This window comes from Eleutherodactylus coqui, chromosome 8 (assembly GCF_035609145.1).
Source record: "Eleutherodactylus coqui strain aEleCoq1 chromosome 8, aEleCoq1.hap1, whole genome shotgun sequence".
NCBI classification, from domain to species: domain Eukaryota; kingdom Metazoa; phylum Chordata; class Amphibia; order Anura; family Eleutherodactylidae; genus Eleutherodactylus; species Eleutherodactylus coqui.
In genome coordinates, this window is record NC_089844.1 from 1,545,174 (window position 1) to 1,573,075 (window position 27,902).

Here is a 27,902-nt window from a genome sequence, read left to right on the forward strand (position 1 = left end):
AAAACGGGTCAGTAGCTAGTATTTAGATGGATACGCAGATGTTGAAGGCCAACATATCGCTTTTAAATTTCAAGGGTGCTTTTACCACGGCTGCCCCATTTGCTACAATGAAGACACTCAAAATAACGTCATTAAAAACTAAGTAAATCAGCTATATCAGGCTTGTTTAGCTAAAAAGCATTTTTTACAACACCTGCGGTACTCTTTATGTGTCTTATAAGAGCATGAATTCCATGAAATAGTTGAGACCAATTCAGACCTTCAGGCATTTCTTCTTAAAATGCAGTTCCAGCGCTGCTAGACCCTCATGAGTAACCGGGGTTTGTAAGAAATAAGAAGTATTGGGACATCGAAAAAAGGCTGTTACACAAAACACAGAGGTGTGTTTATACAAAGAGGCATTTTTTAAATGATTTTACAACTCTGCCTTATGGTTATTAGTCCAGCTAGTGTAAAAACACATTCATACATGCAAACTCGTAATATTGTTTGCTTTTGGGGCGTGTTGGCGTAATTATATGTTGGGGGTAACTGCTTCTTCTCTTAACCAGGTTTTGTAAGGAATACGAACTATCAGATCAGTGGTGCGACAGCGCTACGCAATCGGCGACATCGTGTGAGGAGACGGCTATAAAATGAATTCACAATACAACCTCACAGAGATTAACACCGGTATGATGGACACACGTTTGCAACACCCTTCTCTTGTATTTTAGCAGCACTGTCTAACTCTGGGAAAAGTTACTTTGTGAAGCAATTGTTATATAACTCTGCTATGCATTTATCTCATATTCCCAGCAACATGGTATATTTTTATTCGTGTTGGCAGCCGCTTTATGACGAGCTCTCAGCCTCTTTCTAAGATTAGATTTCTAGAAGGCCTGCCTCAGACTTTTATAGATGACTAGCTTACCCGTCGCGCGTTGCTGCGAAGACAGACAGACATACATTCATTCGTTTTTATATATCTAGATAACAACCAATCACAGCGCAGCTTTCATGTAACCTCAGTGGTATAATATATAACAACCAATCACAGCGCAGCTTTCATGTTACCTCAGCAGTATAAGAAATAGCAACCAATCACAGCACAGCTTTCATTTTACCTCAGCATTCTCAATATCCAGCAATTGTCTTGCGAAACGTTCGGCGGATGCATCATTTTGTAGTTGAACACTCATCCCGTTGCTCGTAATGCCTTTTGCTTTCGTGCTTGAGATGGAAATCAAACGATCTTTGTCTGGGGGGCATAACTGTCGACGATGCTTGTACGCGCGCCACCTATCGCAGGATAGTTGTACTATGCCAGTAATCTTCCCAGGAGTGTACTCAGCAACTTCCCAAAGTCTCATGGCAATTGGATGAATGGTGTAGTAATGCATAAAGGACAGACAGACAGACATTCATTTATATATATCAGGAAGTGAGAAAATTACATTCCCTACGTAAAATTTGGACGCTAATTCTTTTGCGCATAGAATTGAATAATCGAGTTGGGACCCATTAGCTTTTCCTATTTATGACATATTCAATGCCCGTGCCAAATTTCAAGTTTCTATGTGAGAAAATTACATTCCGTACGTAAAATTTGGACGTTAATTCTTTTGCGCATAGAATTGAATAATCGAGTTGGGACCCATTAACTTTTCCTATTTATGGCATATTCAATGCCCGTGCCAAATTTCAAGTTTCTATGACATAGGGAAGCGACAAAATTAGATTCCGTACGTAAAATTTGGACGCTAATTCTTTGGCGCTTAGAATTGAATAATCGGGTTAGGACCCATTAGCTTTTCCTATTTATGACATATTCAATGCCCGTGCCAAATTTCAAGTTTCTATGTGAGAAAATTACATTCCGTACGTAAAATTTGGATGCTAATTCTTTTGCGCATAGAATTGAATAATCGAGTTGGGACCCATTAACTTTTCCTATTTATGACATAATCAATGCTCGTGCCAAATTTCAAGTTTCTATGACATTGGGAAGTGAGAGAATTAGATTCCGTGCGTAAAATTTGGACGCTAATTCATTGGCGCTTAGAATTGAATAATTGAGTTGGGACCCATTAACTTTTCCTATTTATGACATAATCAATGCTCGTGCCAAATTTCAAGTTTCTATGACATCGCGAAGTGAGAGAATTAGTGGCAGTGATGGAAATCAAACGATCCACTTGGGGGGGGGGGGCGCAACTGTCGATGACGCTCGCACGCGCGCCATTTATCGTAGGATAGTTGTACTATGCCTATAATCTTCCCAGGAGTGTACTCAACAACTTCCCAAAGTTTCATGGCGATCGGATGAATGGTGTAGTAGCGCATAAAGGACAAACACACAGACAGACAGACACGCATACATTCAATTTTATATATATATAGATGACTTATTCCCCCCTGATAAGGTAAATTTGACCGTTGTTGATGATCTCATGGAGAGTGCCAGCGAGAACAGCGAAATAGAGAAAGCATTTACCAAGTATGTACACCACATTTTATACATTGTGCAGAACATATTTTGGCATGGTAAGAAAAGCTGTATAATAAATTTAAGTACCAAAGTACATGGTTTTATTTAAAAATTCCTGTGATACGCTGCAAATTGTCACACTAGCTAGCCCGATGTACCCCGGAAAGACGCGCTTCTTCTTAGAAGCTTTTGAGGGTGCCACGAGTGCTCCCTACAGATATCTGCTAGTAGACTTAAGAGGCAATATGCCTGAGGAGCATCGCTTGAGAACGTGTTTGTTTACTCCAGCTCTACCAGCTGTGTATAGCCAATGCTTCTAAAAAGTGAGTTTGCCTTTTTTGCGACTTATTTTATTCCTTGCGCATTGTGCCGACAGGATGTCTGAGAGAATACATTGTATTTGGGCTCTCTTAAAAAGTCTGGTGAAGGCAAAACCAGCTGTTTGAAAGTCTATTTTACGCAATGCGAGCAATGATTTAATTACAGCCATAGCTGAGATCGCTTTAAATATCATAAAAGCTAGGATACCTCTAAAAGCTTGTCAGAAAAAGATACTAAAAAAATATAAGGCGGTTGGGTGATAAAACACTGGCCGTGAAGAAAAAGAAGCATTTTCTGAATTAAGCCGGCGGTTTTACAGGATCGCTCTTGGGTTTTGCAATCCCGATAATTATGAGTCTGCTTGCCAATCGATAATGTAGCATGCAGAGAAAATGTTCTTGGTGCCTAAACATGATCTTAACAAGCTAAGGCAAGCCGTTACAATGCCACCAAACATACAACAGTCGGCTTTTCATCACCTTGATGATGAAATTAGCGCAATTGTACAGCGCAGTGACATACCTGATGATGTGAAAATTAAAAAATACACAGATGTTTTACAAAGATACTTGGTACATGCTAAACAGGACGTAAAAGAGCTAGCAACTTTAAACCTTGTAACCGTGGGTGAAACTGGTCATCAGCAATGGTCAAATACCTCTCCTGGTAATAGAAACACTGTTCATATAATTGTAAGTCATGTCAATCCACGGTTCAAAAAAATGCAGAGCTTTTGCTAAACAGACTGTCGCAGAATGCTGATATTACATCGTGAAATGCGAGAGACGAGTTTGTTTACAAGGGTGAGACTGTGTACGGCTCAAAAATATTGGACTTGATCCGTTATGCTACACAGAGCCATAGCGCTACCAGGAAAAATCACCCTCTGGGCAGGGACGTTTTTATGCGCTCGATGGTCATTGGCAGCCACAGAACTATAGAAATTCTACAGGATGTATGTATGCTATACTACTGATGTTTGCAGAGTTTGTTACACAGGAGCAAGAGATTAAAATTCCCGCCTGCTGAATGAGCTGCCTCTGATTGGTCACAGCCTCACCAATCAGAGGCAGCTCTCACTCACCCATTCATGAATTCATGAATGGGTGAGTGAGTGCTGCCTCTGATTGGCTCAGCGCAGGGACCAATCAGGGGCAGCTCTCAGCTGTCATTCAGCTGAGAGCTGCCCCTGATTGGTGAGGCTGTGACCAATCAGAGGCAGCTCATTCAGCAGGCGGGGATTTTAAATCCCTGGCTGCTGAATAATACTCACAGCAGTTCAGGAGAACTGCCGGCCGGCCGCGGCTGAACTCCGTCTGCCTGGACAAGGTGAGTATATTTTTTTTTTACTTTTTACACATTTCTGGATGAATTTCAGGGAAGGGCTTATATTTTTAAGCCTTTCCCGAAAATTCATCCCGCGCTCGCCGGCAGCCCATTGCTTTCAATAAAGCCGGCTGTATTGCCAGCTCCATTGAATTCAATGGTCAGTGCTCGTTTAATCGAGATGAGTACCGCGTGGTGCTCGTCTCGAGTAACGAGCGTGTCGAGCACCCTAATACTCGAACGAGCATCAAGCTCAGACGAGTATGCTCGCTTATCTCTAATTGTAATATTGTTTTTTTTTCTATACAAACAGCTAGACTCTTTTTAAAACATTCCGGTGCAGAGATCTTTATTCTTACTGCTTATTTGTTCTCATCCGCACACTGGTCCCTTCCATGGCTGCAGATGGAGGGTCATGTGATGAGAACAGTCATTCAGCCTCCTCTATTCAAATGAGTGATGGAATAATCACCCACAGTGCCACCTGTTAGAATGGTAGTGGCCCTATGAGTCAATATCTGGCCCGTAAAAAGAACTTGTGTTATGACTAGGAACATAGCCAGAATATCTATTTACATACAGCTATTTCAGGGCCTCCTCCATTGAAACCCACTGCGCTAGATTCCCAATGTACAGAAATTCTACAAGTTGAAAAAGCAGATGCAGTGTGCTTCAATGGAGGAGGCTACATGACATGTCTTGTCACATACCCCTACATTTGGAGCAATCTTATGGCTGAGAGCAGAGTGTAGACTGGGCTGAGGCTTTCTCAACAAGGGGATGTTGGTTTCCAAATATAGAAAATAGCAGAGAACTTAGAAATACAGTATATATTAATAAGTTGCATATAAGCTTCTTTATCACACATTTGTTATCTTTAGCTATATTGTGACTGACCCTTTAAATACAAGTAGCAATTTCTAAATTTGGTGACCCCCTATGTTCTGAACATACTGGCCAGAAGTAATGAGTCCTACTTTACCACAGATCACATCCCTTATCTATATAACTTTACATTTTATTAGGAAACTAATTAGTAATCTAATCAGTTGGGGACTTCTACACTGACAACCTCTGAACTGACAACACCAATGATGAAGGTCTGTACTGTTTGAGCCTATTGCATGTAGACATTCTTTAGAAGCAGAATGTGAGTCTGTTATTCAGTTTCTTAGGCCCTCTTAATACTTTGTGGAAATGTTGCAGATTATTTTAGAGCAGTTACAGTACAATCCACGTGGAAAAGATTTCAAAAATCTCCTTCAAACGGTGAAGAACTTTGTCGCAAAAAAATCTGCAATGCTTCTGAAAAATGCAAGAGAATATCTTAAGTGGACAATTGATGAAGCCAAAAAATTGTTTGTAGAGTATGGTGGTGATAGTAAGAGAAAGGCTTTCAACCACAAACCAATTTTTATAACTAGATATAACAGAAAATATAATCAGATAATATAAATTACCAGAAATATTAGAAAATAAGGTATAAAGTGCGACCTGGCAAAATTTGTGCTTACTTGAAGAAAATTTTGTCAAACTGCTCTATATATTTTAGAACCAGCATATATGCACGTTTTGATGCTACCAAGCCTCTTCCTCAGTATTTGCTGGGGACATACATCATAAGCAGGGAGCTGCATGTTGATGACATGTTCATAGAGGAGTTTAGCATTGGCAATTCACATATATTTTTCTGGAATCTGTTGTTTATAGATTTCCCTTGGAGAATGTGACGGCTGATTAGTGTTGGCTGCACCTATTATAAAAGACAAACTCTCATCTAGGTAAAGGATTCAGTCCATACACCCCATGAAGGGCACAGTCCTCACACTCTTTTCCATATTTGACTTGCTCCACCTACTTTTTCAATTCTGTCCATTTTAGTCAGATAAAAAGCTTTGTTAAATTTCACCAATATTTTGTTAGGATGATATCCTCAGAGAATTATTGTCTGATGGCTGCAATTCTTCTGTTAAGAAATCTCCCCCTTTAGGGTGACTACTAGAGTTAAGTGAACATAGTCTGCCGAGCTTGATGCTTGTTTGATTATTAGCAAACTCAATGGTGCTCGTTACTCGAACGAGCATCAAATCATGTTCGACCCTGCCCCAGCTTTTGGCTCCACCCCACTGTGACATGCCTGTTTTGGCCCCTCCCAGAGAGAGAGAAAGAGAGAGAAAAAGCATTTGGGTGCTCGCTCATCTCTAGTGACTACCCACTAGCATTTGCGAATTTGCTGCATTTTTTTTGCAGGTGTCTATGGGGCATTCTAATGTTAAAAACGCATCACGGCAAAATCGCGATTTACCGCAAAATCGTGAATTTGCGCGATGCAGTTTTAACATTGCAAGTCCCATAGACCCCTAGAGAAAAGAAAAGCCGCTGCGAATTTCGAAGTGAAAAAGAACTGTAGTGGGTAGTCACCCTTAGGTTCCATCCCATCTCCCAGCTGTTTGCCGAAGTTCAGACTGGATGGATCTGGTTAAAAAAATCAGGGCTATTATAAATGTTGTCAAAGCAGTAGTCAGGCCTGCTTTCTGACTGCCATATTTGTAGATGGGATAGACCATAAAGAGGATAAGATTTGCACGTTTATTACGAGGGCAAAAAAGAGGTCAGCACGTAAAAGTCTCAATAAAAAGAATTAAATTAAACTGTTATAATAAAATATCACATAAAAGAAGAGATGAGTCCCCAAACAAAAATAAATAATGCATCAAAAAGGAAAGGCATATAATATGTCATGTTACTAGAGAAATGTCTATGTAAGAGATATCCAATGCTATCACAATCATGTTACCAATTCAGACTTTAATACAACAAGCATATTGAATACTGCATAGTCACATGTACAAGACAATAACAGGAACATGAACATACCGATATTAAGATACCAATATTGATATGTTCATGTTCTTATTAGAGATGAGCGAGCACACTCATGCGAGCTTCATGCTTGTTCGAGTATTAGGGTACTCGAGATGCTCGTTACTCGAGACGAACACCACACGGTACTCTAGTCAATTGCATTTTTCTTCCCCACATGTTTAGCGCCATTTTCTAGCCAATAAACATGCCGGGAAGGCATTAACACTTCCTGCTGTGACGTGCCAGCCCTCTACCCACCAACAGCAGTGAGGGGCTGGGCCAATCAGGTGACCGCCGAGTACTTAAACTGGTCCCGCCCACGGCTCGCCTTAGACGCATGCTGGCAGAGGTTAGGGAAAGTGCTGATGCTTATACAGGGAAAGTGTTAGACTAGGATCCTGTCTTCAAGAACCACAATGGTCCTTCTTAGGGCTACTCCTCATTGTGTGCATTACAGTTGTGACTGCCTGGGAGCAGTAGTGCACCATTTTTTTTGTAAGCATCGAGGGCTCTGCAGGCCATTTCAGCTATAGTGTTCTGTGTGTGCAGTGCATTAGGCAGAGTTTAGGGACAGAGCTGCTTATATAGGGAAAGTTTTACAGTCGTGATCCTCTCTACAAGAAACCCAACGGCCCTTCTTAGGGCTTGTTCTCACCGTGTGCATTATAGTTGTGGCTAGCTGGGAGCAGTAGTCCACCAATTTTTTTATTATGAATGTAGGCCTGTTCCCAGCCTTTCACTTATAGCATTCTCAGCCTGCAGTGCATAACGCCGAGGTCTCACCACTAAACAGTACTGTAATATTTCCTAGGCTACTGCAAACTATTTCAGTTAAACCATTCTCAGTCTGCAGTGCAACAACACATTTACTGAGAAGGTACACTTAACCACAGACACGTGGACAAGTGCTGGCGGGCAGAGCCACTATATCTTCCTGACGGCACATTGGGTGAATTTGGTGGAGGCTGGGACCGAGTCAGAGCCTGGGAACGCGCACATCCTACCCACACCCAGAATGGCGGGTCCTACCTCTGTGCTGGTATCTGCGGTGTTTTATGCCACCTCCTCCAAACTCTCCCCCTCCTCCATTTCCGCCACGTCTACCTCTCAATTAAGAAGTGTGAGCACATCGCCAGCAGTCAGTAGCGTGCGACATGGCAGCACAGTGGTGGGCAAGCATCAGCAAGCCATGCTGAAACTAATCAGCTTCGGTGACAAGAGGCACATAGCGCCCGAGCTGTTGCCGGGTCTGATAGAGCAGACCGACCTCTGGCTTTTGCCGCTGAGCCTCCAACCGGGCATGGTCGTGTGTGACAACAGCCGTAACCTTGTGGTGGCTCGCAGCTCGACAGCCTCACACACGTGCCATGCCTGGCCCACATCTTCAATCTGGTGGCTCAGCGGTTTCTGAAAAACTACTGTCACTTGTCTGACCTACTCGGCAAGATGTGCTGCGCCTGTGCACATTGCCGCAAGGCCACCACAGATGCTGCCACCCTGAAGGCCCTGCAATGTGGGTTTCAGCTGCCAGAGCACCGACTGCTGTGCGACGTGCCCACACGCTAGAATTCTACGCTGCACATGTTGGCCAGGCTGTACAAGCAGCGTAGAGCAATAGTGGAATACCAGCTGCAACATGGGCGGCGGAGTGGTATTCAGCCTTTGCAATTCTTTACTGAGGAGTGGGCATGGATGGCAGATATCTGCCAGGTCCTGGGAAACTTTGAGGAGTCTACCCAAATGGTGAGCGGCGAAGTCACCATCAGTAGCGTTACCATCCCGCTGCTTTGCCTGCTGAGAAGTTCGCTGCCAAGCATAAAGGCCAACGCTTTGCAGTTAGAAAAGAGAACGGGGGATGACCGTATGTCACTAGACAGCCAGACCATCCTCATGTCTATATCTCAGCGCATTTTGGAGGAGGAGGGGCAAGAGACTGCTGGCCACGCTGCAGAGGGTACCCATGCTGCTTGCCTTTCATCTGTTCAGCGTTTATGGGCTGAAGGGGGGGAGGATCATGAAAGTCATCCTCCTAGTGAGGATAGCAATGTGTTGCGTACTGGTACCCTGGCACACATGGTTGACTTCATGTTAGGCTGCCTTTCCCGTGACCCCCGTGTTAAACGCATTCTGGCCAACACGGATTACTGAGTGTACACCTTTCTAGACCCACAGTATAAGGAGAACCTTTCCACTCTCATTCTTGAAGAGAAAAGGGATGCAATACCACAGGGCCCTGCTGGAAAAAGTGATGCTAAACTTCCCATCTGACAGCGCTAGTGGCAGAAGACACAGTTCCGAGGGCCAAGTAGCAGGGGAGGCGCGGGGATCAGGCAGCATGTCCAGCGCAGGCAGGGGAACACTCTCCAAGGCCTTTACCAGCTTTATGGCTCCCCAGCAAGACTATGTCACCACTCCCCAGTCAAGGCTGAGTCGGCGGGAGCACTGTAAAAGGATGGTGAGGGAGTACGTAGCTGATCGTACCACCATCTTCCGTGATGTCTCTGCTCCATACAACTATTGGGTGTCAAAGCTGGAAATGTGGAACGAACTTGCGCTGTATGCCCTGGAGGTGCTGGCCTGCCCTGCCGCCAGCGTCTTGTCAGAGAGGGTGTTTAGTGCAGCTGGGAGAATCATCACGGATAAGCATACCCGCCTGGCAACTGCCAGTGCCGACATGCTTACACTCATAAAGATGAACAAAGGCTGGATTTCCCCAGACTTCTCTTCTCCACCGGCGGAAAGAAGCAGAACCTAATGATTCTTTTTGCTGCAACAGGAGAAGAATGCATCCTCTATCACCACAAAAAAATCACTCTCGGATATTATTACTCCTCCTCCTAAAACAGCATGTCATCACGCTGAACTGCCAATTTTTCTGCGGCCCAAAAGGCTCTGTTTAAAAGTTTTTTTACAATTTTTCAAAGTTTCAAAGGTATTAATACTTTAACAGAAACCATTTTTTTTTCACAGGGCTGCCTCCAGGCTCTGTTACAAATTAAGCAAAAGTGAGTTGTATCTTTAAATAATGTTCATGGGTTTCACCTGCCCTCGCGGTTGAGCAATTTTTCAGGGGTGCACTGGGCCCTCGCCTATACTCTTATCCAACTAATTTTTCTGGCCTTTGCCTACACTCTTGGTAACCAAATTTTTTCAGGTGTTCACTAGAGATGAGCGAGCGTACTCGTCCGAGCTTGATGCTCGTTCGATTATTAGGGTACTCGAGATGCTTGTTACTCGAGGCGATCACCACGCGACGTTCGAGTCAATTCCATTTCCTTCCCTGAAAGTTTTGCGCCATTTTTTGGCCAATAGAAACGCAGGGAGGGCATTACAACTTCCTCCTGTGACTTTCCAGCCCTCTCCCACCCCCCTGCAGTGAGTGGCTGGCGAGATCAAGTGACCCCCGAGTATTAAAAGTGGGTCCGCCCGCGGCTCGCCACAGTCACACACTGGGAGAGATCAGGGACAGTGCTGTTGCTGCTATAGGGAAAGTGTTAGTGTAGGATCCTGTGTACAAGAACCCCAACGGTCCTTCTTAGGGCCACATCTGACCGTGTGCATTACTGTTGTGGCTGGTGGTAGCAGTTTTGCAAATTTTTTTCTTTTGTATATCGGGCGTGCAGCCCCATTACAGCTATAGCGTTCTCAGGCTGCAGTCTGTACTACATAGTATAGGGACAGCGTTGCTGAGATAGGGAGAGTGGTAGTGTAGGATCCTGTGTACAAGAACCCCAACGGTCTTTCTTAGGGCTATCTGTGACTGTGTGCATTTTACAGGTTGTCTGATGGGAGTTGTAGTCCATCACTATTGCACAGCTAGGCCTGTTTGCAGCCTTCCGTATAATTCTTTTCTGGCTGCAGTTAGCGTTACATAACCGCTGTCAGCCTCCAACTGTACGCCAATAATTCCAAAATGTTTTACACCGCTCTGTGTCTGCCATCAACTTCACGCACAGCGTACGGCGACAGCCCCTGATAGAGGGAAAGTCATATACACGCTATATAGCCGGTATTCTTTTTCAAAAAAATTTTAAAATAAAAGCTCCTTCTTACGGCTACCTGTGACCGTGTGCATTTTACAGGCTGTCTGATGGGAGTTGTAGTCCATCACTATTGCACTTAGGTCTGTTTGCGGCCTTCCTGACTATTTTTTTCTGCCTGGAGTTTGCCTTACTATACTGCTCTCAACGACAAAGTCTAGGCACAAAATTCCAAGATTATTTACACCGGGCTGTGTCTGCAGTGAATTAGAGACGCACATTATACGGTCACAGCGACTGACAGAGGGAAAGTGATATACACACTATATAGCCTGTATTCTTTGACCAAAAAAAACAAAAAGCTCCTTCTTAGGGCTACCGCTGACCGTTTAAATTTTACTGGGTGTCTGGTGGGAGTTTAAGTCCATCACTATTGCACAGTTAGGTCTGTTAGCGGCCTTCCTGACCATTTTTTTGGAGTTTGCCTTACTATAAAGCTTTCAGCGACAAAGTCTACGCACATAATTCCAAGATTATTTACACCGGGCTGTGTCTGCAGTGAATTTGACGCTCAGCGTACGGCCAACACAGGTACTTATAGAGGGAAAGTGATATACACAGTATATAGCCTGTCTTCTTTTTAAAAAAAAACCCCAAAAAGCTCCTTCGTTGGGCTACCTCTGACCGTCTGCATTTTACTGGGTGCCTGGTGGACGTTTCGGTGCATCACTATTGCATTGCTAGGCCTGTTTGCGGCCTTCCTTCCATTTTTTTCTGCCTGGAGTTAGCGTTACGATTCCGCTCTCTGCGTGAAAGTGTACGTGTATAATTCCATAATTATTTACAGCGGTCTGTGTTTGCTCTATTCGTAATCCACCATGCTGAGGGGTAGGGGGTCAAGGATGTGGATGTGGGCGAGGATGCGGAGTTCCAAGTGAGGGTGTGGGCACAGGCAGAGTTCCTGGTCCAGGTGTATCCCAGCCGGCTGCTGCGGGATTAGGAGAAAGGCAAGTTTCTGGGGTCCCCAGCTTCATATCACAATTTATGGGTCCACGTGGTAGACCTTTATTGCAAACAGAGCAGTGTGAGCAGTCTTGTCATGGATGGCAGAATATGCATCCAGCAATGTATCGGGAAGTTTACCACTAGGACCTTCCAAACTGATAAAATTAAAAAATACCTTTTATTAAATTACTTAAAAGAAAAGAACAAAACACACACAAACAATCACAAGAGGAGTTATGATGTAAATAGACACCTATAACTAGTAATCAGAAGGATGTTCGCAAACGTAAATTTTACGCTCGACTTGTAGAGCAAAAACACTTGCCACTCGTGTAATATGAACAATGACAGATTAGAGTCATACGATAAGACTCTGTTGATGTAAATCATTGGTCATAGTCCAAGTGAAGGTGATTCAGTCTAATAGGAGGACGAATCCCATACTTGGTCAGGTATAACACCGTGCGTCAAAGGATGGAAATGACTAACACGTGAAAAAATTAGCTCATCAAGAGCGCGTCACCCAACGCGTTTCCCCCACCTAGTGGGTTCTTCAGGGGTTACAGTACGCTAATCCCAACTGATGTGTCAGGTCGTGGCCAAAGTCTACTTATGGAGACCACATAGACGTCCCGAATATAGAAGGCACGCTAGTGGTCGCCAAAAAATGGTCTGTTTGCGTCCATTTACGGATGCTAAGCACCGAAAAGATAAAAGGTGCGTTGTAGGTAAAAACAGACCAAAAAAAAAATAAATAAATAAATAATTGACCCTAAGCGTGACAAAAAAAGAAGAAAAATTTTTTTTTATTTTGTCACCACTGTGGTCATAAAAAGAGCATAACTATCCTCTTAGTACAAGAAAAGGGCAGGGAGATATATCCCAAGCCCTAAAGCCGTTAGATAGAAACACGATCTGCAGTCCCTATGGTCCTAAAGATAGAACAAAAGTACCTAGCAGATATAAACTAGCTTAGGTTGCTAGATACATGGATAAGTGCAACCAAAGTAAGTAGTAACGGGGAACTCGCCCCTAAATCAGGACCCAAAACTGAAATCAAATAAAAGAAAAAAACGGCGGCATGTCAGTCCTTGTGGTGGACTGACAGCATAATGAATAGCTAGTCCAAGGAGCTTTAAATAGGGTTCCCAGAGAAACACCCATGGGCGGGTGTGTAAACGGACAGGCCGCACAGCCTGAACATTTAAAGGTCCCCTTCAGGTTGTGCCTGCCTAACCACATGCTTGTCGGGATTTCACGTCATGGGGATCTGTAATATAACAGCAGTAATCGTTCCATGCTACTCTAATAGCCCTTATTTCTATCTATAATCGTTACCTTGGCTAGGAATCCGGATACTATCCACACTAATTCCTGGCATATAACAGTGCTTTCCATGACTGCTGGACTTAGTGCAAACAAATTAACATCCTTTCTGTGTCTCCCAGCAACTCTGGTTAAACATTACAAACGTTGCCATGGTTAACAGTCCAGCTAAACCTTGTACCCGCCTCCTCTTGCATCACATGACGCTGACAGTGACATACCTCGTCATGTGATCACATCAGCTACGTAGCCACACCCCCCGAACGTCATGACGTCACTACCTGGGCTCCGGATAACGGATGCCTTGGTTGTGATGCCTGTTATCATCTCTGATGCTTTGGCTGGCGGTCTGTATGACCGTAGTGCCATTTATCTTCTTCTATAAAGCATCGGGTATAATATCACATGCATCGTCATGTGATCTCGGCGCTGGCTACGTAGCCACGCCCCCTTAACGTCATGACGTCACCCATCTACAATCCGGACCTCAGAGGCTTATGATATGCTACAGAAGGGATCAGTCAGTGCCATGTGATCGCTGGCTGGCGCTTTACAAGCGCTTCATATCCCTCTGCATTATGCATTAGATGTAAGTACTCTGGGTTCATTTAAACTAACAGCACAAAGCATTAGTGTACCGGTAGCCATGGCTACCAGGGACAAGGTGGACACCTCCCAATTCAACTCTGATTGGCTCTGTGTTTACACACCCGCCCATGGGTGTTTCTCTGGGAACCCTATTTAAAGCTCCTTGGACTAGCTATTCATTATGCTGTCAGTCCACCACAAGGACTGACATGCCGCCGGTTTTTTCTTTTATTTGATTTCAGTTTTGGGTCCTGATTTAGGGGCGAGTTCCCCGTTACTACTTACTTTGGTTGCACTTATCCATGTATCTAGCAACCTAAGCTAGTTTATATCTGCTAGGTACTTTTGTTCTATCTTTAGGACCATAGGGACTGCAGATCGTGTTTCTATCTAACGGCTTTAGGGCTTGGGATATATCTCCCTGCCCTTTTCTTGTACTAAGAGGATAGTTATGCTCTTTTTATGACCACAGTGGTGACAAAATAAAAAATTTTTTTTTTCTTTTTTTGTCACGCTTAGGGTCAATTATTTATTTATTTATTTTTTTTTTGGTCTGTTTTTACCTACAACGCACCTTTATCTTTTCGGTGCTTAGCATCCGTAAATGGACGCAAACAGACCATTTTTTGGCGACCACTAGCGTGCCTTCTATATTCGGGACGTCTATGTGGTCTCCATAAGTAGACTTTGGCCACGACCTGACACATCAGTTGGGATTAGCGTACTGTAACCCCTGAAGAACCCACTAGGTGGGGGAAACGCGTTGGGTGACGCGCTCTTGATGAGCTAATTTTTTCACGTGTTAGTCATTTCCATCCTTTGACGCACGGTGTTATACCTGACCAAGTATGGGATTCGTCCTCCTATTAGACTGAATCACCTTCACTTGGACTATGACCAATGATTTACATCAACAGAGTCTTATCGTATGACTCTAATCTGTCATTGTTCATATTACACGAGTGGCAAGTGTTTTTGCTCTACAAGTCGAGCGTAAAATTTACGTTTCGAACATCCTTCTGATTACTAGTTATAGGTGTCTATTTACATCATAACTCCTCTTGTGATTGTTTGTGTGTGTTTTGTTCTTCTTTTCTTTTAAGTAATTTAATAAAAGGTATTTTTTAATTTTATCAGTTTGGAAGGTCCTAGTGGTAAACTTTCCATAGGTCTAACTGGGACCCTATTGCCCTTGTAAACCAGCAATGTATCGGGCACCCAGTCTTCTACGCAGTCCACTGCTGAAAGTCTGAATCCTCTGGCTGCTGCTCCTCCTTCCTCACAGCCTATACTGCTGCTACAAAAATAGTACTGGGGTCTGCATATGCTTCTGCTACATAAATGTTACAGGGGTCTGCTGATACTGCTGCTACAGAAATGTTACAGGGGTCTGCATATACTGCTGCTAGAGAAATGTTACTGGGGTCTGCCTATACTTCCACTACAGAAATGGTACTGACCTCTATAAGGGCTTATTTTTTGTGAGACGAGCTGTGGTTTTTGTTGGTTCCATTTGGGGGAATGTAAGGCTTTTTTGATCATATTGCATTTTTTGGGAGGCAAAATGCTTAAAATTAGCATTTTGCCTCTGTTTTTTAGCGTTTTTTGTTACGCTTTTTGCCGTACAAAATAAAAAGCATGTTCAACTTTTTGTACACGTCGTTACGGACGCGTCAATACCCAATATGTGCGGTTTTATTTTTTTTTACCTTTTTTTTATGCTAATATTAGAAAAAGCATAAAAAAGCGACCGACAGCCGACTCCCGCTGCGGGATATCGCTGGATCATATGTGATCTCGCGCTATCCCCAGGACGTACCGGTACATCCTGTTGCGGGAAGAACCAGGGCCCAGGACGTACCGGTACGTCCTGGGGAGGGAAGGGGTTAATGAGACCTTCACAGGTGTACTAGCATCAAAGTCCGCTTCCTGCCTACGATTGCAGAAGCTGTTGGCCGAGGCCTATGTCCCGGGGGAACTGCAATGGCGCCAGGTTCGGCCTGTGGAACTTTTTCCTGGCTAATGCAGTCTTTGGAGCCGTGAAAGAAAACGTAACGGATTTACTGAGACCTTCACAGGTGTACTAGCATCAAAATCTGCTTCCTGCCTACGATTGCTGAAGCTGTTGGCCCAGGCCTATGTCCCGGGGGAACTGCAATGGTGCCAGGTTCGGCCTGTGGAACTTTTTCCTGGCTAATCCAGTCTTTGGAGCGGTGAAAGAAAATGTAAGTGATTTAATGAGACCTTCACAGGTGTACTAGCATTGAAGTCTGCTTCCTGCCTACGATTGCTGAAGCTGTGGGCCGAGGCCTATGTCGTCGGCGCAGTGTAAGTCTGCCATGCTTGGCCACTCTGATTTCTTCATGGTTCATGTCTTGGGTCGCCTAGGACCCTCCTATGCTGTTGGTGCACACGGAATTCCCATCGCGGTGTTTGACCTGTCTGGCACAAAGACACTGACTGACTTGGGTATGGGGCAGAGTGCAGATGGCTTTCCCCTTGCGGTGTCGATTGAGCTATCTGACACCTGGACAGAATGAATACTGTGTGGGCACATGGATTCCCCATAGCTATGTAACTCATGCCCACGTTTGCAGCTCCTGACGGAGGTGGCACGGGATTGGAATGAATATCGAACGTCAATTTCTCATTGATTCTCAACTGCATTGTGCGCTATCGCCCCGCCCCTTTTAAAGAGGGTCGCTACTTGGCCCTGCCAACCCTCTGCAGTGTGTGCCTCCGGTTCCTCCTCATCGCAGACGCACTTGGAAATAGACATGAGGGTGGTGTGGCTATGAAGCGAGCATGTGGCATGTGGCATGAGGGCAGCTGAAGGGTGCGCAGGGACACTTTTGTGCGCTGCGGACTCAGGGTCCTGTGGGAGGGGTTGGGCAGCATGCAACCCAGGAGAAGAGGCAGTGGTGTGTCCCGCAGGCAGTGATTGTGCTTGGTTGGAGGTAGTGTGGTGCTTAGCTAAGGTATGCCTTGCTAATGAGGGTTTGTCCAAAGTAAAAATTGTTAAGGGCGGGGGGGCACTCTTGCCGCTATTGTGGCTTAATAGTCAGACCTGGGAACCTGAGATGCAGCCCAGAATGTTGCCCCTCGCCTGTCCTATCTGTTTCTGTGTCGCTTCCATCACTTTCTTGGGTTTTCCAGATTTTCACAAATGAAAACCTTAGCGGAGCTTGGGTCATATACAAAAATGCTCGAGTCGCCCATTGACTTCAATGGGGTTCGTTACTCGAAACGAACTCTCGAGCATCGTGAAAAGTTTGACTCGAGCAATGAGCACCCGAGCATTTTCGTGCTCGCTCATCTCTAGTGTTCACCTATACTCTTGGTACACCAATGTTTCAGAGGTTCGCCTACACTCTTGCTACAGAAATGTTACAGAGGTCTGCCTATACTTTTGCTACAGAAATGCTACTGGAGTCCGCCTATGCAGTTTCTATTGAATGGTTTGAGGGGTTCGCCTATACTTTTGCTACAGAAATGTTACTGGAGTCTGCCTATACTCTTGCTATAGAAATGTAACAGGGGTCTGCCTATACTTTGGTACAGAAATGTTACTGGGGTCCGCCTATGCAGTTTCTACTGAATGGTTACAGAGGTTCACCTATACTTTTGCTACAGAAATGATACTGGGGTCCGCGTACACTCTTGCTACAGAAATGTTACTGGGGTCTGCCTATACTCTTGCTATAGAAATGTTACTGGGGTCTGCCTATGCTGTGGGTGCACAAAGGCTTCCCATCGCAGTGTTTTACCTATCTGGCACAAATACACTGACTGACTTGGGCAGAAATGTGGGCCAAGGCCGAGGTCTTAGGCGAGGTGAAACTCTGCCATGCTTGGGCACTCTGATTTCTTCCTGTGTATTACCATCTTTGTGCACCGACAGCATAGGCGAGCCCAAGAAACCCAAATACTTCCCATTGCTGTGTTGAGCTATCTGACACCTACACAGAATGAATTGTGTGGGGACACATGGAGTACCCATTATGTAACTTGCGGCACCTTGGGTCACACAAGGTGGAGGCTAGGACCGAGCCTGACCCTGCGCCCGCTCACATGCTTCCCACACAGAGTATTGTTGCATTGTGGACAGGGGCGTAACTATAGAGGATGCAGGGCATGCGGTTGCACCCGGGCCCAGGAGCCTTCGGGAGCCCAAAAGGCCTCTCTTCTCCATATAGGGAACCCAGTACTATAAGTAAAGCATTATAGTTGGGGACCCTGTTACAAGTTTTGCATCGGGGCCCGGGAGCTTCAAGTTGCGCCTCTGATTGTGGAGATGTGTAGAAGTGCTGGCACCCGAGTCCCCTTTATGCCCACGTTTGTGGCTCCTGACAATTTTGTGACGGAGGTAGCACGGGATTAGAATGATGATGGTACGTCAATTTAATATGCCACCTTCTCCTCCTGCTTGGGGTCTGGGGATCTGCGTTGGTCGGTATGTATTATCTCTCGTGCTACAAATTACCACAGTTATCCAAGATACTGGATTTGAGCATTCACAGGAACATTAGTGATTTCATGAGACTTTCACAGGGTCACTGCATACGTGTGGTGGCTACTTTGGCGACACCTCCCGCTTCAAACTAATCTTTGGTGTTAGTTTGCGCTGCTGCACTGTGGAGATGTGTAGAAGTGCTGGCACCTGAGCCCCCTTTATGCCCATGTTTGCGGCGCCTGACAATTTTGTGACGGAGGTGGCACGGGATTAGAATGATGATGGTACGTCAATTTATCATCAATTCTCAACAGCATTGTGGGCTATCGCCCACACTTTCAATGAGGGTCGCTGCCTGGCCTGTCAACCCTCTGCAGTGGGTACCTCCGGTTCCTCCTCATCCAGTACGCACTTATAAATAGACATGAGGGTGGTGTGGCTATGAAGCGAGCATGTGGCATGAGGGCAGCTAAACGCTACACAGGGAAACTTTTAAGTGCGCTGTGGACGCAGCGTCGTGCGGGGGGGGGGGGGGGGGGGTTGGGGGGTTGGACTGCAATACCAGCATGTTACCAAGGAGAAGAGGCAGCAGTGTCACCTGCAGGCAGTGATTGTCCTGTCCTTAGTTGCAGGTAGTGTGGTGCTTGGCTAAGATGTCCCAGCACGTGTGCCTTGCTAATGAGAGTTTGTCCAAAGTAAATTGTTAGGGGGGGTGACGCCAGACTCTTGCCGGCATTTTGGCTTAATAGTGGGACCTGGGAGCTTCAGATGCAGCCATGCATGCTGCCCCCGCCCTTCCCTATCTATTTCTGTGGTGTTTCCTTGACTTTCTGATGTTTTCTGGTATTTCACAAGTCATCAGCTATGCGGAGCATCGGTCCCATACAAAAATGCTCGGGTCGCCCATTGACTTCAATGGGGTTTGTTACTCGAAACGAGCTCTCGAGCATTAAGAAAAGTTCGACTTGAGCAACGAGCACCCGAGCATTATGGTGCTCGCTCATCTCTAGTAAAGGGTCAGAACTTCATTATTCAGTTTTGTGCAGAAGTGAGTGACCGCCTATAGTATGTACCTAATCTAATTCTCTACCTTCCTGATGTCGTACAAATGTGAAATTTGCCACAAACATTATTTAGGTCCTTACCAGCAAAACTAAAGTAAGTGACCTCCTTTGATATGTACCTAATCTAATTTTCTAACTTCCCGGTGTCGTACAAACGTGGAAGTTGGCGCAATCATTCTCTTGGTCCTAAATTTAAAAAAGTAAAGGGATCAGAACTTGAGTATTCAATTCTAAGTGTAAGAGTAAGTGACCCCTACATAATGTAACTAATAACACACGTGTACAGTACAAACTTGAAATTTGCCACAAACATTATTAATGTCCTAAGTATTAAAAGTAAAGGGTTTGCAACTTGATTATTCTATTCTAACTGCAAAAGTAAGTGACCCCCTATGTTATGTACCTAATCTCATTCTCTAATTTCTCAGTGTCGTCCAAACCTGAAATTTGGCACGACCATTCTTTAGGTTTCAAGTAGGAAAATTAAAAGCATCAAAACTTGATTATTCAATTCTAAGTGCAAAAGTATGGGACCACCTTTGTAATTCTCTAACTTTCTGGTGTCATACGAATGTGAAATTTGTCATGACCATTGCTTAGGTCCTAAATATGAAAATCAAATAGAATTAAAGTGACACCCTATGCTATTTAACTAATAACACACTTGTACTGCAGAAACATTAAATTTCTTACGACTATATTTCCCGTCCTAAGTAGAAAAAGTAAAGGGATCACAACTTGATTGATTAACTCTAAGAGCAAAAGTATGTGCCCCCCTATGTAATGTACCGAATCTAATTCTCTAACTTACCAATGTCGTACAAACTTGAAATTTGGCATGACCATTCTTTGGGTAGAAAAAGAAAGAGGTCGCAACTTGATTATTGATGTCTAAGCGCAAAAGTAAGTGACCGCTCTTTGTAATGTAACTAATAACACACACTGTACCGCACCAATGTGAAATTTGGCACAACCATTCTTTAGGTCCTAAATAGGAGAAGTAAAGGGATTGCAACTTCATTATTCCATTCTAAGTGCCAAAGTAAGTGACCCCTATGTTAATTAGCTAATAACACACATCTGTATGGCAAAAACAGGACATTTTCCACCACCATAATTTACATCCTAAATAAAGTTTAAGTAAAGGGTTGTAACTGCAATATTCAATTCTAAAACTGGGCAAAAATCAATGATACAGGAGATAGTTCTTTTCTCAGAAACCATAAAGCCTAGGGAAATGATTTGTATACTGAAGAGAATCTAATCCACCTCCATGTGTATATACTGAGGAGAATCTACCTCACCCCTATGTGTATATACTGAGGAGAATCTACCTCACCCCTATGTGTATATACTGAGGAGAATCTACCTCACCCCTATGTGTATATACTGAGGAGAATCTACCTCACCCCTATGTGTATATACTGAGGAGAATCTACCTCACATCTATGTGTATATACTGAGGAGAATCCACCTCACCTCTATGTGTATATACTGAGTAGAATCTACCTCCCCTCTATGTGTATATACTGAGGAGAATCTACCTCCCCTCTATGTGTATATACTGAGGAGAATCTACCTCCCCTCTATGTGTATCCACTGAGTAGAATCTACCTCACCTCTATGTGTATATACTGAGGAGAATCTACCTCCCCTCTATGTGTATATACTGAGGAGAATCTACCTCCCCTCTATGTGTATCCACTGAGTAGAATCTACCTCACCTCTATGTGTATATACTGAGGAGAATCTACCTCCCCTCTATGTGTATATACTGAGGAGAATCTACCTCCCCTCTATGTGTATATACTGAGTAGAATCTACCTCACCTCTATGTGTATATACTGAAGACAATCTACCTCATCTCTATGTGTATATACTGAAGACAATCTACCTCATCTCTATGTGTATATACTGAAGACAATCTACCTCATCTCTATGTGTATATACTGAGGAGAATCTACCTCACCTCTATGTGTATATATACTGAGGAGAATCTACCTCACCTCTATGTGTATATATACTGAGGAGAATCTAACTTACCTCTATGTGTATATACAAAGAAGAATCTACCTCCCCTCTATCTGTATATACTGAGGAGAATCTACCTCATCTCTATGTGTATATACTGAAGAGAATCTACCTCATCTCTATGTGTATATACTGAAGAGAATCTACCTCATCTCTATGTGTATATACTGAAGAGAATCTACCTCACCTCTATGTGTATATATACTGAGGAGAATCTACCTCATCTCTATGTGTATATATACTGAGGAGAATCTACCTCATCTCTATGTGTATATACTGAGGAGAATCTACCTCATCTCTATGTGTATATACTGAAGAGAATCTACCTCATCTCTATGTGTATATACTGAAGAGAATCTACCTCATCTCTATGTGTATATACTGAAGAGAATCTACCTCATCTCTATGTGTATATACTGAAGACAATCTACCTCATCTCTATGTGTATATACTGAGGAGAATCTACCTCACCTCTATGTGTATACACTGAGGAGAATCTAACTTACCTCTATGTGTATATACAAAGAAGAATCTACCTCCCCTCTATCTGTATATACTGAGGAGAATCTACCTCATCTCTATGTGTATATACTGAAGAGAATCTACCTCACCTCTATGTGTATATACTGAGGAGAATCTACCTCACCTCTATGTGTATATACTGAGGAGAATCTACCTCATCTCTATGTGTATATACTGAAGAGAATCTACCTCACCTCTATGTGTATATACAGAAGAGAATCTACCCCATCTCTATGTGTATATACTGAAAGGCTGTAAAGTACAAAAGGAAGCAGCCATGGCCTACATGGATGGAACATGTTTTTAAGGCTAAGAAGGAGCTTCAACCTCCAATTTTAGGTAAGTTTAAGTAAAAGGGGTGTTTACCTATAAAGGTAAAAAGTGAGGTGAGTGGGAAGGGAAGCACATTCTGAAGAGAGACATCAGTAAATGCAGTCTGAGGAGCATCTAACGCTACTCTATGTGTATACATATTTTATTCCTCAGTTCCTCTGAAGTAACTTTTTCCATGCAAACAACATGTAAACACCTGTACTAAATTAACTCAGGCGATGCAGGGTATATCCGCTAGTAATGTGTATATATTTCTCACCTCATATATACACAAGATGAAAATAGTTAAAGTATCCCTATTCAGACAAGTCTAGAGAGAGAGATATTGGGCGTAATTGAACTAAACTTGGTAATAATACTATCCAGGATATACGTCAGCCATTCATGGGAGGAAAAAAAATCTCAACAACAAATAGTTGGTGCAGCTGTTGTTGAGAGGTCTATGGGGAATCTGCAGGGGGCAAGCAGTGCATGTGATGTTTTTACACACAGTTTGACATGATACAGTTAACAACACTGAAAATATGGTTTCTGGTGGTGAGATTTGCAACTTTTTTTTTCACATGGCTCTCTTCCTCATGTCCAGGCATTGGGGGGAAATTGAAAGTGTTACACCTGGAAGAAATTGGTGCAATTTCATGAAACATGGTAAATATCCGCAGAGTCATATCCAGAATAAATTAAAGCAAATTGGAATTAATCAGACAGTTTATTCCTGTTGGGTACAGGCTTCAGTAAGTAGGGTGCCCACCATGATCACCTATACACTCTTGGATCCTCGCAGGCATTGAATCAATAAGTGTTCAGATATATTGTTGGGGTCTATCCATGCCTGCATGACTTGTACAGTCAGTTGTTGTACAGCTTGTGGTTGGGGGCCATGTGACATAATAAGTCTCAGATATGCTCTATTGAGGATGCATTTTGGGACCACGCAGTTCAATCCATGTCATGTCTTGTGATTTCTGCAGAATATAGATGGGCATTATCCTATTGGAAGATACCATTATGGATGGTGATCATGAAGGGAATGATGACAAAGTGTACCAGTCTGTCCACATATTGGTGTGCAGTCATTGTGCCTTCAACAATCACCAACTAATCCTGCTGTCTTAAATGAGTTGTCTAAATTCTAGAATTTCTGAACAAGCACCTCCCCATGCTCATGCAAAAATAAGCATATACTCAGCTCTCCCTGCTCCTGCTGTGTCCTGCAGAGTGCTCCAGGTCCCCTCTCTGATGTTACATTTATAGGCTTTCCCAGCTGCTTTACAGGATGTGACAGGTGCTGCAGCCAATAACAGAGCTCACTGCTCGATAGCTGATCTGTTATTGGCCGCAGTGCCTGTGACATTTTGTAAACCTGGCGGGCCTGCAGCCTATACATAAACACAGGCACAGAGGACCGGACCCAATGCGGGACACAGTGGGTGCGAGGAGAGATAACGATATGCTTTTTTATTATACTAGAGCAGGGTTGTCAAACTCATTTTCACCGAGGGCCACATCAGCCTTAGGGCTGCCTTCAAAGGGCTTATTCTAATTGTAAGACTAGATAGTAAAAGTGAACCCCATTAGTGGCTCGATTAGTAAAAGGGTCCCACATAGTAGCCAGCGGCACACACCATTATACATATAGGGGTCAGAAACGCTATCTTTTCTCCTTAGGGAGAGCAACTATAAACTAGGTAAGGAGACTCAAATGGCCTTTCAATAGGTGGCACTGTGGAGGATTTATTTCATCCCCCGTATTTGCATTATACATATATACACACATACACACAAGCGCACACTATTCTACATGTATACGCACACTCGCACACTGTTATGCACATATACACTTATATGTATATAGACACACTCGTATACATATATACGCACAGACGCACACTCTTATACTTATATACTAGGGTGTTTCATTTTGTATGTCAAAAAATAAAATGTAAAATTTGTGCAGACTTTGCTTACGCCCCGAGTGATGTAAAAGATGTATATGCCAAATTTCAAGAGGATTGGATAATATTTAGAGGTCGCACACTTATCAATTTTGTAAAACTAGGCAAAAAATGTGATTTTTCAATGTTAATTACTTTAATTGGGAAAACTAGAAACCACAAACTTAAAATAATACTAAAACTAGACACTAAGGGCTAATGCCCACGGACGATTTCCGCCACATGAAAAGCGGCAGAAACTGTGGCATTATGCCACAGCTGTTAGGTTCTATTGAACCTAATAGCTCAATGTTCACACTGCAGAATTCCACTGCATGAAATAAACTGCGGCATGTTCTATTTGCCACGAGAATATGCGTGGCCAGCTTCCATTGTAGTCAATGGAAGCCGGCCGTCACGCTATACTTCCGCTGCGAGCACAACGGAAGGATCACGTGAATACGCATCCCCACCCACCGCCAGCCGCGTCAAGCGCTGTACTGCGCATATGTGTCAGCGTGTCAGACAAGACGTGCACAGCGGATCTGGGAGGTGAGTATGGGGTCTTTGGGGGAGCGCCGTGATTGACTCCGCTGCGAGTCTGTCACAGCCGTGGGCATTAGCCCTAAGATGAATAGGTATGATAGGCAAAACATGTGTTATATTAATCAACTTTAAACGATGCAATCCCTTTTTTCAACAAGAATTGTTTTTGTTGTTCATTCCTGACTGATTACTTTTTTATCAGAGCAATTCCTCTTTCTGCGGTATCACTGACCACCTTAAGAGCGCTCACATGGCTTCTTAGAGAACCACTGCAGTAGACGGGAGTGTCTACTCAAGAGGTTTTAATCTAGGACTTGAACATTTTTTTTGTTGCTGGAGGCAAAAACTTGGCCTCTTTGTCACCAAGTGCTGCTGCTGATGAAGAGGAGTCTTCCAGTAGAATTGTCTTATTGATTTCAGTGATAGCTTTGTAATGTTTATTCTTATATGAATTATTTTTGTCTACTTTTGTACACTTAGTTCTTATTTTCGAGCAAAAACCTGTCTTCTCCACTCATTGGTGAACTCATACAATCTTCTCTTTGTGACCTAAGAAATTTCTTATCTTCTTGTGATACGCTAGTAATGTCCATAACATTTTGCCCCGAAATGTCAAATAACTCAACAAGATCACTAGAAATGAGCGAGCACACTGGTCCGAGTATTAGGTTGCTCGAAATGCTCGTTACTCGAGGCGAGCATCACGCGGCACTCGAGTCAATTCCATTTCCTTCCCTGAAATTTTGGCGCCATTGTCTGGCCAATAGACATGCAGGGAAGGCATTACCACTTCCTCCTGTGACGTTCCAGCCCTCTCCCACCCCCCTGCAGTAAGTGGCTGACGAGATCAAGTGACCGCCGAGTATTTAAATCTTTCCCACCCGCTGCTCGCCTCAGACACACGCTGGTAGAGATTAGGGAGGGTGCTGCTGCTATAGTTAGAGTGTTGGCATCTTCAAGAGCACCAACGGTCCTTCTTAGGGCCACATCTGACCATGTGCATTACTGTTGTGGATGCTGGGAGCAGTTTTGCACATTTTATTTATTTTTTTATATCGGACGTGCAGGCTATAGCGTTCTCAGGCTGCAGTCTGTACTACGTAGTATAGGGGCAGTGTTGGTCAGGCAGGGACAGTGGGTAGTGTACAAGAACCCCAACGGTCCTTCTTAGGGCCACATCTTACCGTGTGCATTACTGTTGTGGATGCTAGGAGAAGTTTTGCTCCAATTTTTTCTTGGGCTCTGCAGACTATTGAGTTCTCAATCTGCAGCCAATTCTACAGAGTATAGGGGCAGTATTGGTGAGGCAGGGACAGTGCTATTGTATAATCCTGTCAACAAGTACCCCAAAATAGCCCTAAACGGTGTTATCTGTGACCGTGTGCATTTAACTCCGTGGCTGCTGGCAGTTGTAGTACCTCACTATTGCACAGCTAGGCGTGCTTGCAGGCTTCTGTATTATTTTTTTCCTGGCTGCAGTTTGCGTTACATAAGCGCTGTCTCCCTCCAACTGCACACCAATAATTCAAAAAATTTTTACACCGCTGTGTGTCTGCCGTCAACTGCACGCACGGCGACAGCCCCCGATAGAGGGAAACTCAGATAGATGCAATATAGCCTGCATTGCATTGGCCAAAAATTGAAAAAAAAAATACTTCTTATGGCTAGCTGTAACTCTCTGCATTTCACTGCAACTCTGCTTCTCTGCATTTCACTGCGTGGCTGCTGTGAGGTCAGGTGTATCAGTATTGCATATTGCACAGCTAGGCCTGCTTGCAGGCTTCTGTATTATTTTTTCCAGGCTGCAGTCTGCGTTACATAAGCGCTGCCTCCCTCCAACTGCACGCCAATAATTCAAAAAAATTTTACACCGCTCTGTGTCTGCTCTATTTGTAATCCACCATGCTGAGGGGTAGGGCTAGAGAACGTGGATGCGGGCGAGGACGCGGATTTCGTGTGGGCATAGGCAGAGTTCCTGGTCCAGGTGAATCGCAGCCGGCTGCTGCGGGATTAGGAGAGAGGAAAGTTTCTGGGGTCCCCAGCTTCAAATCACAATTTTTGTGTCCACGTCGTAGACCTTTATTACAAAATGAGCAGGTCCTGTTGTGGATGGCAGAAAGTGCATCCAGCAATTTCTCCAGCAACCTGTCTTCTACGCCGTCCACTGCTGCAACTCTGAATCCTCTCACTGCTGCTCCTCCTTCCTCCCAGCCTCCTCACTCCATGAAAATGACACATTCGGATGAGCAGGCAGACTACCAGGAACTGTTTTCGGGCCCTAGCCCTGATTGGGAAAAAATGGTTCCTCTCCCACCTGAGGAGTTTGTCGTGACCGATGCCCAAGCTTTGGAAAGTTCCCGGGGTCCGGGTGAGGAGGCTGGGGACTTCCGGCAACTGTCTCAAAAGCTTTCGGTGGGTGAGCAGGTCGATGATTATTATGAGACACAGTTGTCTATCAGTGAGGCAACAGTAAGGGCAGTAAGTCCGAGGGAGGAGCGCACAGAGGATTCGGGGGAAGAGCCGCTGGACGATGAGGTGACTGACCCCAATTGGTTTGATAAGCCAACTGAGGACAGGTCTTCAGAGGGGGAGGCAAGTGCAGCAGCAGGACAGGTTGGAAGAGGCAGTGGGGTGGCCGGGGGTAGAGGTAGGGCCAGAGCGAATAATCCACCAACGGTTTCTTAAAGCACCCCCTCGCGCAAAGCCATTGTGCAGAGGCCAAGGTGCTCAAAGGTGTGGCAGTTTTTCACTGAGAGCGCGGACGACCGACGAACAGTGGTGTGCAACCTTTGTCGCGCCAAGATCAGCCGGGGAGCCACCACCACCAGTATGCGCAGCCATATGATGGTCAAGCACCCCACAAGGTGGGACGAAGGCCGCTCCCCGTGCCCCAACCTGCCACTCCGGACACAGGCACGAGCGTCTCCCGGCCTGCACCCACACCCTCACCTCTGCTTTCCTCGGCCCCATCCAGCAGTGTCTCTCAGCGCAGCGTCCAGCTGTAGCTAGCACAAATATTGGAGCAAAAGCGCAAATACGCCACCATGCACCCGCACGCTCAAGCTTTAAACGTGCACATTGCCAAATTGATCAGCCTGGAGATGCTGCCGTACAGGCTTGTGGAAAAGGAGGCTTTCA

At 44.4% G+C, this 27,902-nt stretch overlaps 1 protein-coding gene across 1 annotated transcript in view; it reads right to left on the minus strand.

Annotated features, from left to right (window-relative positions):
- Window positions 1–253: 253 nt before the first annotated feature.
- Window positions 254–27,902, minus strand: part of LOC136577418 (CD5 antigen-like) — a 153,342-nt gene continuing 125,693 nt past the window's right edge. The window contains exon 5 of the mRNA XM_066577314.1: window positions 254–360. Coding sequence (XP_066433411.1) covers window positions 254–360 — 107 coding nt within the window. The remainder of the gene's footprint in view (window positions 361–27,902) is intronic.